Below are 16,966 nucleotides of genomic sequence, written 5' to 3'. Positions count from 1 at the left end.
TCTCCCCCCTCTCATGTGCTCTCTCTCTCTCATTCTCTCTCTCAAATAAATAAAATCTTTAAAAAAAAAAAATTACAAAGAAAGAAAATTGCAAAGAGATAAATAAAGGAAGTCCATTTAAAAAGAACAAGACATTATGAAACAAAAACCAATCAGAGTGGGGCACCAGGGTGGCTCAGTCAGTTAAGTGTCTGACTCTTGGTTTTGGCTCAGGTCATTATCTCTCAGTCATGAGATAGAACACCGCAAGTCAGGCTCTGCACACAGCATGGAGTCCGCTTCAGATTCTCTCTCCCTCTCCCTCCCACTCTCTCTCTCTCTCTCTCTCAAATAAATAAATAAAATCTTTAAGAGTAATAACAGATGTATATGAAAAACCATTTAAAAATCTTAGAGAATTGTGCAAGACTGTTGAATCTCAGATCTGTACCTCTGAAACAAATAGTGCAATATATGTTAAGGAAAAAAAGAAGAAGAAGAAGAAGATAGCAGGAGGGGAAGAATGAAGGGGGGGAAATCGGAGGGGTAGACGAACCAAGAGAGATGATGGATTCTGAAAAACAAACTGAGGGTTCTAGAGGGGAGGGGGGTGGGAGGATGGGTTAGCCTGGTGATGGGTATTGAGGAGGGCACGTTCTGCATGGAGCACTGGGTGTTATGCATAAACAATGCATCATGGAACACTACATCTAAAACTAATGATGTAATGTATGGGGATTAACATAACAATTTTAAAAAAATGCACAAAAAAATTTTAAAAAAATAAAAATCTTAGAAGAAAAGTCATTATTAAAAAAAAAGTAAATAGATAAGCATCAGTTTACACAAAATTAAAAAAGGATTTAGTTCTGGAAAGTAGGCTGAAAAATTCACCTAGAATGCAACTGAGTGACAAAGATATAAAATGTGAAAGAACAAATAAGGTACTTGGAAGAGTTAGATTAAGAAGCTCCAACAGGGGAACCTGGGTGGCTCAGTCAGTTAAGCACCTACCTTTGGCTCAGATCATGATCTCAGGGTCCTGGGGTCAAGCCCCAAGTCAGGCTCCCTGCTCAGCGGGGAGCCTGCTTCTCCCTCTCCCTCTGCCACTCCCCCCTGCTCCTGCTTGCTCTCTCTCTCTTAAATAAATAAAATGAATGAATGAATGAATGAAAAGAGAAAAGAAAAGAGAAAATCAAGAAATCACTGGCTTTAAATTCCTAAATAACAACACTAGAAGCCAAAAGACAAATGAATGGTATCTTCTAAATTCTGTAGGAAAACACATTTCCAAACTAGAAGTTAGGGGAATACGTCATCTTCAGACATACAATACCCCCCAAAATAGACTTTCCACATATCTATTTTTTGGGTTTTTCCCATCATTATGAGAGTAAACCCAGAAAGAGGAGGATATAGGAAAAAGGCAGGAGCTCTAACACATGATGCATATAAAGAGGATTTCTAGGATTATAATGAAGGGGGAAGAGAGAACCGATAATCTGATGCAGACTGGTTTGGGTTCAAAAATTTTAGCCACAAACAATGCTGGCTCAATGTTCATATCCCTTAGAAGTTATTAGTGACAGAATAAACATACCTGGGACTTTATGTCTCGATGAAGAATTTTTCGATCATGTACATGTTTCAAGGCCAAACATATCTGTACAAACCAATCCAAAATCTAGGGGGGGAAATCAGATTTGTCATTTCTTTTAAAATTTACATTTCACAGTAGTCTTTCTTTAACCAATAAAAGCATTCAAGGAATATTTGGGGATGAGGGGAACTAAGTCCTTGAATTTCACTATAATTAATGTCTTTAACATTAAGGAGATAATCAAGCCAACTGACACATTATGTGCAGGGTATGCACTAACTTTAAAATGTAAGAGACTGCTACTGAAGCATCTCTTAAAAATCAGAAAATAGAAATTTCCACCTCTTATAAATCAGAATATAAAAAATTTATAGAAGAGTGAAAAATAGAAACTTTATATTTTATGATACTGTGATGGTGAGTCACTATTTTTAAATACATCTTTTTTCTACATAAATAAAAATCACAAGAGGAAAAAAATCAAGCTCAAAATCTGGAAGTCATCACTGACTTTCATCTCTTTCCACACTCACCATATATCAACACACTCTCTGAAACTGGCTACTTAAAAGTAAAAGAACTTCATTTCTACCCCATTCCTAATATCAAAAGAATTCCAATTAAATGGTATTTTTCCCCATTTAAATGGCATTTTGAAACAGGAAAAAATTAGACTATAAAACGATCAAAGAAAACACAGGTTAATTTCCTATAATCTTTGATTGAAGGACTTTCAAAACATGACACAAAACCCCTAAGTCACAAGAAAAAAGACGGACAATGTTGAATATATAAAATTTAAAACATTTGCATGGCAAAATATATAATCAAGTGTAATTAATTATTTAAGAAAATAATTAAAATAATTAAAACAATAACTAAAACAATAATTTGTAACTTGAGAAAAATAAAATACACAAGATCGGCCAAAATGTGAGGAAATAAGTCTTTGCATACCTTGTTTGTGAGAAAGTTAATTACAGTCATTTGGCAAAGTATGTGAAAATTTAAAATCATACACCACTCGAAAGAGCAACTGGAATTTCAAATTTGTCTTACAGATATGAATTACTAATACAAAAAAGGATGTGTTAAAGGATATTCATCCCAGCAATGTTCATCAGAGCAAGAAAATATAAACACATCAAGAGGCCTAGTTAAATATATTGTACTAGAAATACCATGCAGACATTGAAAAGAATTAAGTACTTCCATGTATACTGTTAAGTGAAAAAAATAAAGTTATAGAATGGTATGCACAGCATACTCCTAGCATTTTTTAAAAGAAATGCTTGTGTATATTACATACCTAAGCTCTATATAATTGTATATGAGTGTATAGTGTGTGTAGGAATGAAAGAAGAAATAAAGGAAGCACAGAAGGATAGCTACCAGTTAACAGTTGTTTATACCTCAGAGAAGAGGATTTTCATTAGATAAAATGAAAAGTAACAAACTACTTTTTACTCTTTGCAGTATTTTTTAAAAGAATATTACATTACTAAAAAAAACAAAAAATAACTTTTAATTTTCTTTAAAAACAAACCAACCTCTCAGTCCAGTGCAAAACATATTTACTCAGGGCTACACAATTTTTAAGTTCCTTTCCATATTTACATCAGGCACTATAAGCAGAAATTTGAAATCCTGTTCTCTGACTTTGAGTTCACATGGTGGTTAAAATATATTTATAAATAAATGTGTCTATAATAAAATGCACACGTTTTATAACAGCGATACGTACAATAGGGCAATTAGTTCAACCAGGGAGCGGTTAGGAAAAAGTACAAAAAGATGAAAAATAAGCTCAGTTGAGTCTTATTTTTATGCAGTCTACCTGTATAACTAGAACACATCTTAGAAACCATGCATGCCTCATCTTACAGATAGGGTATTTCATTACCATATTTCTCATACCTATATTCCTTTGTAATTTGACAAAAAATGTATTCAGCACCAATGATATGCCTAATAGGTGTAGGAATCGGCAAAAAGGTAGTAAAAGCTCACAGACCAAGAGTCAGCAAATTTATTCTATAAAGGGCCAGAAAGTAAATCTTTTAGGCTTTGCAGGCCATGTTGTCTCTGTTTCAACTCAACTTTGCCATTGCAGAATAAAAGCAGCCATAGATTGCTATATGCAAACAAATAAATGTAACTGTGGTTTTAATAAAACTTTGCTGGGCGCCTGGGTGGCTCAGTTGGTTAAGTGACTGCCTTCGGCTCAGGTCATGATCCTGGAGTCCCGGGATCGAGTCCCACATCGGGCTCCCTGCTCAACGGGGAGTCTGCTTCTCCCTCTGACCCTCCTCCCTCTCGTGCTGTCTCTCATTCTCTCTCTTGCAAATAAAATCTCAAAAAAAATAATTAAAAAAAATAAAACTTTGCTTACAAATACTGACAGTGGTATGAGATTGGCCCATTGGCCATTGTTTGCTGATCCCTATCAAAGACTATTGAGGGAGATGAGTAAACTCAAAGTAGTAATGAAAAAGCACAAAAAAGGACAGCCAACTCAGCCTAGAGGTGATAAAATAAAATTGGACAAAGAGATGATTCCATAGCTAAATTTTGATGGGAGGTATACATAAAGCTGAGAAGGACACATATAAGTATAAAGGCTACATTTCCATTACCTCTGTATATCCAGTCGAGACTCTTATTAGGGTTGGATTACTTAGAGTTGAGGCTGGATAAGAGGAAAGGCCCTTAAATTATAACCCTGCTTCTAATCCCCCCTTTTTACTTCCTTGTACATATTAATTCATATTAATATTTGTAAAGTACTGCTGGGATAATGGCATTTTTTGCTCAAAAGGCTTTCAAATTCATATGTTACAAAATGTGAGCCAGACAAACACTATATGATAATGACCATAAACTCATCTGAATTACAGTTTTATGTATACAACATTATTTTTACTACTATAGATTGCTTTAGATCACTAAAACAATACTACAGTCCACCTTCTCTAATCCAAAACTCAAGTTTCTTTGTGCAATGAGATATTTAAAATTTTACTAAAGTATGCTAAGTTCTTAAAAGTTATTTAAAAAAGTCTGAAAAACTTATACTGCTAAATATTATAGTAACAGAAAAGTAAAACTTGGCTTTCTATTAGAACAATAAATTGATTTTAGAATAAGAGGTAATAAGAACTTACTATTTACCTTCTACATAATGTGCCCAGAAAGCAGATATTCCATGCCCACCAGAATAATTTTCTCTGATTTGTGCTGACTTTATCATTTGATTATTTTTTTGAACAAAGGTTCCTCACCTATGAGAAAGCTAAGGATCCTTATAATTATACTGCCTTTACGTATCTTTTCAATTTTTTTAATTGTAGTAAAACACACATAATACAAAATCCATCATCTTAACCATTTATGAGTGTATACTTCAGTGGTATTAGGTACATTCATATTGTGGTGCAACCATCACCACCCATCCAACTCCAGAACTCTTTTCATCTTGCAAAACTGAAACTCTATACCCATTAAATAATAACTCCCCTTTCCCTTCTCCCCCAGTCGCTGGAAATCACGATTCTACCTTCTGGCTCTACAAGTATTCTAAGTACCTCATATAAGTGCAATCATGTGGTATTCACCTTTTTGTACCTGACTTATTTGACTTGGCATAATGTTCTCAGGTTGATCCATGTTGTAGTATATTTCTGAATTTCCTTCCTTCTTAAGGCTAACTGATATGGAGGGCCTTCTGTCATTCTGTTATTGGTTTTCCATAAGCCTCATAGCTATTTTGTCTCTCATTTCCTACATTACTGTTTTCTTTTGAGCTTAGGTTTTTATACTGAAACGTTTAAATTCATCTCTCATTCCCTTCGTACATATTCTATATCTATTTTCTTTGCAGTCACCATTGGGAATTACATTTAACATCCTAAGATCACAATATTTTTATTTAGATTTGTACCAGCTTAACTTCAGTAACATACAAAATCTCTGCTCCTTAACATCTCTCTGTCCTGCTCCTTTCAGTTGTCAACGTAAGAGAATTACAACATCTACATACAATTATATCTTTGTTCATGTGTCCAAAAACATAAACTGGTAATTTTTAAAAGTGCATTACTTTCTTAAATTATGTAAAAAAACAAAATGTGGAATTACAAACCAGTTACAGTAATACTAGCTTTTAGACTAACAATTGCATTTTTTAAAATGTGTTTGTCTTTTAAATCTTGTAGAAAACAAAAATGGCAGTTAGAATTTGTAATTACCCATATATTTACCTTACCATTTCTACATATGGCTTCAAGTCACTGTCTATTGTTCTTTCACTTCGAACTGCAAGACTCCCTTTTAGCATTTTTTTTAGTGCAAGTCTAGTAGTCACAAATAACCTCAGCTTTTATCTGGGAATGTCCCTCATTTTTGAAGGGCAATTTTGCCAAATACAGGATTCTTGATTCAGTTTTTTCTTTTAGCACTTGAAAATATCAGCCCAGGGGCACCTGGGTGGCTCAGTTGGTTAAGCGACTGCCTTCGGCTCAGGTCATGATCCTGGAGTCCCGGGATCGAGTCCTGCATCGGGCTCCCTGCTCGGCAGGGAGTCTGCTTCTCCCTCTGGCCCTCCCCCCTCTCATGTGCTCTCTCTCTCTCTCATTCTGTCTCAAATAAATAAATAAAATCTTTAAAAAAAAAAAAAAAGAAAAAAGAAAATATCAGCCCAATGCTTTCTGGCCTCCAAACATTCTAGTAAGAAATCTCCTGAAAATTTTGGGGAGGCTCCTCTCACATGTGATGACTCACTTTATTATGCTGCTTTCAAGATTCTCTTGTCTTTGACCTTCAACAGTTTGAATCTTATCTGTCTGGTGCAGATCTCGTTCAGTTCATCCTACTTGGAGTTTGCAGAACTTCTCGGATGCTTATATTCATGTCTTTCACCAAATTCGGGGAGTTTTCAGCTATTAATTCTTCAAATATTTGCTCTGCTCCTTTCTCTCTGGTCCTTCTGGGACTCCCACAATGCGTAAGTTGGTCAGCCTGATGATGTCCCACAGGTCCCTTATGCTCTGTTCCTCAGACCCAATAATTTCCATTGTCCAAGATTCAAGTTCACTGACTCCTTCTCCTTCCTGTTCAAATCTGTTTCTAAATCACTCTAATAAATTTTTCATTTCAGTTATTGTATTTTTCAGCTCCAGAATTTTTTGGGTTTCTTTTTAAGTTTTTTATCTTTATTGATATTTTCAATGTGTTCATACATTGTTTTCTTGACTTTCTCCATGTATTACTTTAGTTCTCTGAGCAGCTGAAAGCTGTTTTAAAGTCTTTGTCTAGTAGATCCACCATCAGGTCTTTTTTCAGACAGTTTCTGTTGATTTTTTCCCTTTGAATGGGCCATACTTTCCTGTTTCTTCATATGTCTTTTGATTTTTGTTGAAAAGTAGCCATTTGAATCTAATAATGTGGTGATGCTAGAAATCAGATTCTTCTTGATCACCAGGGCTTCTTGTCTTTTTGTACCAAAGTTCAGCCTGAGGTGAAGACTTAAAATCTTCTCAGGTCTTTTCTGAGCCTTCATCTTTCTCTGGATATACACGGTGACTTTCTAATTTCCCTTGTATATGTGGCTGCTTTCAAATACCTTAGTTTTTAATGTCTGTCTCCACAAAGGGAAAGAAGAGAAATGAAGAAGGGGAAAAAAGAGGGCAGTGGCCCTTTAAATCCCCTGGAAGTCACCTCAGCAAGAAGGGGTAGGGCTTGCAACAATGGGGAGAGGTACAACAACAAAGGCTGCCCACCTTCCTTGTCTGCACCTCTAAGATCAAAAATTACAATTAACATTCAGAGCACAAATCCCTGACATTTGGAGGACATGGACCTTTTTGGCCACCCTGGTTCCCACAAGGTGCATTCAAACTGCTTCTGGAGAGCAGGCAGGGCTGACTGCCTGGGTGCTGAGAGGTGGGGAATGGGTAGCAGCCACTGCTACCTAGCTAAGAGCTGAAATTGATTGAAAAGAACCACAATTTATTTTTTTTTTTTAAGATTTTATTTATTTATTTGACAGAGAGACACAGCGAGAGAGGGAACACAAGCAGGGGGCGTGGGAGAGGGAGAAGCAGGCTCCCTGCAGAGCAGGGAGCCCGATGTGGGACTCGATCCCAGGACCCCGGGATCATGACCTGAGCCGAAGGCAGTCGCTCAACCGACTGAGCCACCCAGGTGCCCATAACCACAATTTATTATCCAAGCTTTCACCTAGAAATTATATGCCTACAATAGATTCCAGAGATACAAAATAGTTTCATCGGATAGATTCTGCCATTGTAATTGTGTTGGTGGGGAGACAGATTCCTCCTGCTTCCTATTCTACCACCTTCCCAGAATCCTCTCCCATCTATATTTATTTTAAAATATTTTGTCACTTTGATTAAACATGTAACCAAATATTATTTTTCAAGTATATGCAGTATTATTAGAAAAGATACTATTAATGTATTAAAAGATACTATTAATGTATTAACTAATGTAACTAATTAGTATTAATAATGTATTAATTAGCTCATTGTTGTAAGAGCTGCATGGTAAGACTTGCCAAAGCAACAAAGAAGCTCAGCCTTTCCTGGATTAAGTTTATATAGGAAATTACTATTAATATAAATATTTCAGAAAATGCATGCTTAATGGGAAGGTTCTAGACATATGCCAATGACTTTGCTACCTATATTTACCGTTAAGGAAAATATTCATTAAGCCCTTATCAAATATTCCTGTAGAAAATTTTATTCTATTATTGGTTACTATAATAAATTAACCACAGACTTTCAGTCTCATTATCAAACAGACTTTTGCTTCTTGCTGACCAGAGGCTCCTGGAAAGGACTATACTAAGAACATGGAAGTATTGATACTTCAAAAAACAGACTCTTAAGTACAGGCTTCAGAGCTGACATTGCTTAAGTGGACAATGGACTGAGTCAAGATTTCTAAGACTTTTTTATAGTCCAGAAGCTGACACACAGGATGAAAGCAAAGTGCCCCAACACCCAGCTGGATAAGAATTACTAGGACTGAATGAACTGAATTAAATGAAATTAAATTGTGGGTACTTGTTTGGAATATGATTGGTATTATTCTTTTTTTTAATTTTATTTATACATTTGAGAAAGAGAGAGCACAAGCTAGCAGAGGGGCAGAGGGAGAGGGAGAAACAGACTCTCCACTGAGCAGGGAACCTGATGCGGAACTCAATCCCAATGACCTGAGCCAAAAGCTGAACACTTAACCAACTGATTGGTATTATTCTTAATGTCCTATTCTATATTTAATGAATACGTGAAGTCTATTTTTTTCTTAAGAATCATCTCTAACCTTCAACTTAGTAGATTATGCTTTTGTAAACTGAATTATCACATCTTAAAGTAATATCTGATTCTCACTGACCCACTCAGAATTCAGAAACAGTTATACTGAGTTTTACTTTTCAGGAAAATATTGTAATTTTCATCAGTTCAATAAGAATCTATACTCCTTGGGGCATCTGGGTGGTGTAGTAAATTGAGCATCCAACTCTTGCTTTGGGCTCAGGTCGTGATCTCAGGGTCATGAGTTCGAGCCCCTGACCAGGCTCTGCGCTCCACTCCGCGTGGAGTTGGCTTGAGATTCTCACTCCCTCTCCTTCTGCCCCCCCACCACAGGCACGCATGTGCATGTGTGCACTCTCTCTCTCTCAAATAAATAATTCTAAAAGAAAAAAGATTTGTAAAAAAAAAAATTTATACTCTTTTTACCTATATAACTAATCAATTGTGCAACCAAGGCCATACCTGGAATGTCTTAATTAAAAATGATTTTCATTCAGTTATGACAAGCCCACACTAGAAATATATATGGAACCAATTCCTATGTCACACTGCCAGGAAACTGCCCTAGTACCTAACTTACAAGGTCTCAGCATCATAGGTGGCAAGGTCATTTCCTACTAGCCAAAAACCATGGCAGATCTGGAAACCTTCAGAAATAAAGAGAATCACCCAAATTTATAGATACCACAGGTGAAATCTGCTGGAGAATGTACTGGCCTTAGGATAGAAAAGAAAATAAGTTTTTTTATTTTTTTAATCTAATCCAAGATCCTTATGAAAACTTCTGGACTGAAATCAATTTTGCAGCCTTAGTAGATGCTGGATACTGTAGGGCTCTAGATTTTCAGAGAAAACTCAAGGTACTTATATGCTTAATTAACACTATCACTGAACCTAAATATTAGGGCAAACCCATGTGAGATGACTCTTTCCTTTAAAAAAAAGTATACATTTGGAAATTATTTATGATCAAAAGAGAGTAGACTATCAGAAAATTTATCCAAAACTTAGAAATAAGGCAAAAATAGTGGGAAATCTTTTAAATATTGATGTGGGCAAAGGCCATCCAAGGATTATTTAGTTCATTCCACTGCTTACTACTGATTAAAAGTCATAGACTTAGGTTGTTTCCTAACTCGACTAGATTTTTGTCCAATAAAGATGCCAACAAGGAAGTATCACTGAAGAGAATGGCTTGAGTAGCTGGAGAATCATCTTGTTTCAGAGGTCTCACTCTTCCCACTTCTATTCTAGAAATGGACAAAACTCATCTCAGACTCATGCTACCCTGCAGTCTAAAACAAAAAATAGCCTCTGGCCTTTATGTTTTTCTGCTCCAAAGTCCAGAAAGTAGTAGGATGTAGTAGTAGTAGGAAGATATTTCTCTTTAAATAATTCCCATTTCAAATAGGCTAAAATAAATAATGTCATTCTGAAGGGTAGAAAAATGCTATTAAGTTAAAAAAAAAAAAAAGACTTGCCAAATTCTCGTTGTTTATTATGGAATAATCTGAGATGGACAAAAATACATAGAGTAGATCCCCATAATAATTTCTAGGATAAAAAGATACATAATATGTATACACACATATACATCATTATGTACCAAGAACATTTATCCAACTGCAGAACCAAATCCACAGACTATCAATGTACTTTATAGGAGAATGTTATGAAATCTAATAGTAAGCATTTTAAAGTCCAATAAACATAAAGAATAAACGTAAGCACAAGCAATGGAAGGTATCAGATAAAATTCTAATAAAAAATAGCATTCTGTACACTAACATATATTACTATTTGACTTCACCACAACAGTGAAGTTGGCTACGAGGTATGAACATCCCTATTAATGAATGAGGAAATAGTCTCAAAATAGTTAAGTCATTTGTTAACATAACAATTACCAAGCTGATAAGCAGAACAATGACTCAAACTCAAGTTTTGAAGTTCTGTGCTTCGTCTAGTAGGCTTACTTGTGGAAACAGGATAAGTAAAGTGAGAAGTATGACAGTATCCTGTTTAACTAATAGGGTACTTAACTAAAATATAACCCAAGATTTCAGAACCTTACCATATTATCAAGTTACTGCCAAAAAGCTAAAAGTCCCCATCTACACAGTATTATCAATTTATTAGTTGTGCCAATTTATGGACACAGCTGAGCGGACATTAGTGAAAACTGTCATCTCTGTTCTATAGTAAATTACAACCTTGTTGGGGAAACAATTCTAATGTGAAATTATTCAGCATACATTAAGAGTGCATGATGCAGTAAAAGTAAGTGTAGACTTGAATGCATATCAATGGAGCATTAGATAGCAGCAGCAACAAAGGCACAGAAAGCAGAACAAATGTGTAAGAAACAGTACTAAGGGGAAAAGTAGAACTGAATGAGATAAAACACAACAAATATGCATTTAAAAATACAAGACAATGATAGCCATTTGCAAAAATACACAGGTATTCACTAAAGATATTAAAATAGCAGCCTAGATATGGGAATGAAATGGAAATGGAATATGAAGATAAAAGTGAAAACAAACAAAAAAGCACAAGCCTTGCTAGAATGGGATATAATGCAGCTATTAAAACTACATATGATCTACAAAGATGGACATGTGACAATAATCAAGGTAATTTTTTTAAATTAAAGCTGCATTTTTTTCCTGTATTATAAATAACATTTTCCTTACTTTAAAATTGTTTTGAGTATAGTTGACACACAGTGTTACATTAGTTTCAAATGTACAACATAGTGATTTGGCAATTTTGTACATTATACTATGTTCACAAGTGTAGCTACCATTTGTCTCCATTCACTGCTATTACAATATCACGGACTATATTTCTTATGCTGTGCCTTTTATTCCAATGACTTATTCATTCCACAAACGGAAGCCTGTATCTCTCATTGCTCTTCACCCATTTGCCCTCCTCCCCCTACTCTCTCTGCCCTCACAACCATCAGTTTGTTCTATTTATAGGTTGGGATAATCAAGATAATTTTTTTTCTTTTTTTCAAAGACTTTATTAATCCATTTTACAGAGACACAGCAAGAGAGGGAACACAAGCAGGGGGAGTGGGAGAGGGAGAAGCAGGTTTCCCGCCGAGCAGGGAGCCCGACGTGGGGTTCAATCCCAGGACACTGGGATCATGACCTGAGCCGAAGGCAGACGCCCAACACCTGAGCCACCCAGGTGCCCCTCAAGATAATTTTTAAGTGACAAAAGCAAGATAGAGTATGCTATGTATAATATCCCCTTTCTGAATATGTGTGCCTTGATCTATATATTTACATGCACAAGTATGAAAAACAAAGTCTGGAAGAATGCACCAAACTAAAAACAGTGGTAATCTTTAGGGATGGAATAGTGGGCAAAGAATTATTTCCATTTCTGAACTTTTTAATAATTTTACAATTTAAGTTTGTAAACAAATATTTAATAAATTTTGGAGTAGAAGTAGGTTCAAACACTGACTATATGATAGATTTCTTATTAAATGAAGAAAACTACACCAATTCATGGGGTATAAAATTTAAAAGAGACAAAAAATACAACACTCCTAGTACAGTGTTCCCCCCATTCCCTTATGTAAAAGCACGCAAGTAAAATTAAGAATGGGTGATAATTAGAAATGCAACAGAAATTTAGAGAAGGAAAAGATCACAGAAGATTAGAGTGGTTATGGAAAATCAAAGGAAAGGCTGGGATTTGAGCTGAGCTGTAAAAAAAAAAAAAAAAGGTAGAATATTAGTGAGAGAGTTGGCAGGAAAGTGTTCCCAAAATAAAAGAAATAATAGAATAAATACATAGGAAGAAGAATGAGATACATAAGCATGTGTAACAGAAACAGTGCCTAACAAAATGAACGCTCAATGAATATCTGTTAAATAAATGAAAAGGGGGTGCACATTAGGTAACACTAGAAAAAAAATAAGACTGCTTAGGTACGATAAGGTCATATTTTAGCGATCCCTGAGGTCAAAACAGAGATTAGATTTAATGCAGTTGCCAATGCAAAGCTTCCAGAAGTGGAATTACCTAGGAAAGCCACATTTTAGGAAAATGTGGCCTGGCAGCAGAAAGCAAGATAGAATATAGAATAATTAACTAGTTATAATGAATAATTAGGCTATATACATAAATATATTTATACACAAAGGATATAACATATATTACAAATATAATAATATTATTACAGTCAGGAAATGAGATGGGGAAATGACTAAGGTGGAAGCTAATTAGAACAGAAATGTGACTGAGATATTAGAATGATACCAAACTGTCCTAGTAATTACAATTAAGAATTTGTAGTTACAAATAAATACATATATAAACTTTGAATTACTTCTAAATAACATGGAGTAAGAGTCAATCTTCTACACGCTAACTCACCTGATCCTCTTGAAACAGAATGCCTTTCTGAGCATTAATTCGTTTAAACAGATCGCCTCCTTCACAGTAATCCATCACTATGTAGAGAGAGCCATTTTCTACAAAATATAAACATTTCATTTCATTTTTTAAAATATATGTCAAAAGCATAGCTAAATTAAAGGTACTTAAGGGTTTACTAAAAAAAAGTGATTAATTATGTTCTATTAAAAAACAGAACCACCTTCTGGGCGCCTGGGTGGCTCAGTTGGTTAAGCGACTGCCTTCGGCTCAGGTCATAATCCTGGAGTCCCTGGATCGAGTCCTGCATCAGGCTCCCTGCTCGGCAGGGAGTCTGCTTTGCCCTCTGACCCTATCCCCTCTCATGTGTTCTCTCTCATTCTCTCTCTCAAAATAAATAAATAAAATCTTAAAAAAAAAAAACAGAACCACCTTCAAAAGAATTAGACTGCAAAATCAAGGTGTACTGCTTATACAGATTGTATAACCTGGGTTAACAGGCAGCTCTATCATTAATGATTTTCTAAGAATACAGCATCTTACTGAATAGCAGTATGCACAATGATCTAAACATCTCTGGAATACAGACAAAATGCAGACAAATATACTTGGTTTCATTTAATAGATAAGATTTCCTTAAACATCATCTATAAAAACATGTTTTTCCACCAATTTGTCAAAGATGGGTTATAACTTAGTTTTCAATTTACCATTACTTTTCAGCTTTGTTTCATCCACTTAATCAATTACTTACTAAACAAATAATGTTGCAATGAACTCTGAGGATTCAACAGTGAATAAGATTGTACACTGCTGGAGCTTTCTCTGATTTTACTTCTATTTTTATAAATTGTATATAATCTGGGCAATATAATTGTATATAAAGGGCAATACCTTATTCCCCTTTATGTCTCAGTCCACAGAGAGACTTCTATGACTCTTCCCATGGGTAGAGAGGACTAGAAGAAACCTTCTCATCCTTCCCTCCACCTTTATTCTTATGAAAGATTAACACTGTGCTTATTCTGCACAAATTATGGAGTAGCTGATATCACTTCTAACAATACTAAACCAATACTTACTAGTGAGACTACTGCAACTCAAAGAAGTTTTTGCTTCTCTTACTTCTCTGTGCTTATAGCCGTAATTCCATCAGTAGTTGTATCTTACACCTTGTGGTAGTGTTCTTGTTACCTGTAGTTCTCATACCTCCTTTTTGATAAACTGCTTCTAATGTGCTATGGACTGGGAATCTATATGACTGACCTAATTAAGATTCTGTATAATTCGTGGGCACTTCTAAGGAAGATGGTGGAGTAGGAGGACCCTGGCCTCACCTCCTCCCATGGATACAACTAGATAACAACCACATCAGTGTAAATAACCCAGAAAATGACTGGAAGACTCTCCACAGCTAAATGTAGGGAAGAGGCCAGATGGAAGAGGGTAGAAAGGGTAGAAATGTGGTCAAGGTAAGGTCTACACCAACACACATAATTAAAACAGCAAAAAGTAGTGATAACAAGAGAAGTTTCCAAACAGCAAGAGATGGGGCTCCTCAGTGGCTCAGTTGGTTGAGTGTCTGACTCTTGGTTTCATCTCAGGTCATGATCTTAGAGGTGGTGAGATACAACCCTGCATCAGCTCCACGCTCAGTGGGGAGTCTGCTTGAGGCTTCTCTCCCTCTGCCCCTCACCCATTAGCATGCATGTATGCACTCTCTCTCTAAAATAAATATATAAATCTTAAAAAAACAAAACAAAACAAAAACAGCAAGAGAAGACAATTACATACAAGGGAAATCCCATAAGACTATCAGTGCATTTTTCAGCAGAAACTTTGCAGGGCCAGAAGGCTGTGGCATAATATATTCAAAGTGCTGAAAGAAAAAAAAAATCTGCAGCCAAGAATACTCCATTCAGCAAAGCTATTATCAGAATAGAAGGATAAATGGAGAGTTTCCCAGACAAAATTAAAGGAATTCTTGACCACTAAACCAGCCCTACAAAAAACGTTAAAGGGGACTCTTTGAGTGGGAAGGAAAAACCTTAAGTAAAAGAAAAGTGGGAAGCACAAAAGCAGTAAAATAAGTATATGTGTAAAAATCAGTCAAGGGATTCAGAAAACATAAGGATGTAAAGTATGACACCATATGCCTAAAACATGGTGGGGGGGAGAGTAAAGAATGGGTTCAAACCTAAGCAACCATCAAGTTAACATAGACGGCTATATGCATAGATTTTATATATAAACATAAAGATAACCACAAATCAAAAACCAGTAATAGATTGCAAAAAAATAAAGAGAAAGGATTCCAAGTTTATAACTGAAGAAAGTCAACTAACTGTGAGAGTAGAGAACAGAGAAGAAAGGAACATAGAAGAACTACAAAAACAACCCTAAAATGAGTAATAAAATGGTAATAAGTACATACCTATCAATAATTACTCTGAATGTAAATGGACTAAACGATCAAGAGACACAATGGATAAAAAAGCAAGAACCATCTATATGCTGGCTACAAAAGACTCACTTAAGACCTAAAGGCACATGCAGACTGAAAGTGAAAGGATGGAGGCGACTAGGTGGCTCAGTCATTAAGCGTCTGCCTTCGGCTCAGGTCATGATCCCAGGGTCCTGGGATCGAGCCCCACATCAGGCTCCCTGCTCCGCGGGAAGCCTGCTTCTCCTTCTCCCACTCCCCCTGCTTGTGTTCTGTCTCTTGCTGTGTCTCTCTCTGTCAAATAAATAAAAAATCTTTAAAAAAAAAAAAAAGAAAAGAAAGTGAAAGGATGGAAAAGCATTTATCATGCAGAGGGAAGTGAAAAGGAAACTGGGATAACAATACATATATCGGACAAACTAGATTTTTAAAACAAAGACTATAACAAGAGACAATGAAGGTCACTACATAATCATATAAGAAACAATCCAACAAGAAAATATAACAACTGTAAATATGTATGCACCCAACATGGGAGAAACCAAAGACAAAAGGCAGCTAAAAAACATAAAAGAAGTAGTCAACAGTAATTCAGTAATAGTAGGGGACTTTAACACTGCACTCACATCAATGGATAGATCACCCAAACAGAAAATAAACATGGAAATAGTGGCTTTGAATGACACATTGGACCGGATGGATCTAACAGATATATTCAGAACATTTCATCCTAAAACAGCAGAATACATATTCTTTTCAAGTTCAGATGGAACACTCTCCAGACGAGATCACATATTTGGACACAAAACAAGTCTCAACAAATTCAGGAAGATCAAAGTCATACCATTCATCTTTTCTGACTGCAACACTATGAAACTAGAAATCAACCACAAGAAAAAATCTGGAAAGAACACACATACAGAGAGGCTAAATACTAAACAGTGAATGAGTTAACCAAGAAATCAAGGAGGAAATCAAAACATACATGGAGACAAATGAGATTTAAGTCACAATGGTCCAAAATCTTTGGCATGCAACAAACACTGCACCAAAAGGGATTTATAGCAATACAGGCCCAACTCAAGAAGCAAAAACAATCTCAAATAATCAACCTAATCCTGCACCTAAAGGAGCTAGAAAAAAAAGAACAAAATCAAAAACCAGAGGTAAAGAAATAATAAAAATTACAGCAGAAATAAG

The 16,966-nt window shown here is 35.6% G+C and overlaps 1 protein-coding gene across 7 annotated transcripts in view; it reads right to left on the bottom strand.

Moving 5' to 3' along the window:
- The window catches only part of NEK1 (NIMA related kinase 1), a 274,969-nt gene that overhangs the window by 241,622 nt on the left and 16,381 nt on the right, over positions 1-16,966 (bottom strand). For all 7 annotated transcript variants that reach the window (XM_035022727.1, XM_035022725.1, XM_035022721.1 and 4 more), the window contains 2 exons: positions 13,324-13,421; positions 1,580-1,663 (listed from right to left, as the gene is read on the bottom strand). In XM_035022727.1, coding sequence (XP_034878618.1) covers positions 1,580-1,663; positions 13,324-13,421 — 182 coding nt within the window. The remainder of the gene's footprint in view (positions 1-1,579; positions 1,664-13,323; positions 13,422-16,966) is intronic.

The sequence above is a fragment of the Mirounga leonina genome, unplaced genomic scaffold, assembly GCF_011800145.1.
Source record: "Mirounga leonina isolate KUSES-001 unplaced genomic scaffold, KU_Mleo_1.0 Mir_176, whole genome shotgun sequence".
Classification (NCBI taxonomy): domain Eukaryota; kingdom Metazoa; phylum Chordata; class Mammalia; order Carnivora; family Phocidae; genus Mirounga; species Mirounga leonina.
Note: the sequence above shows the minus strand (reverse complement) of the source record. Positions and strands in the feature narration are given on the sequence as shown.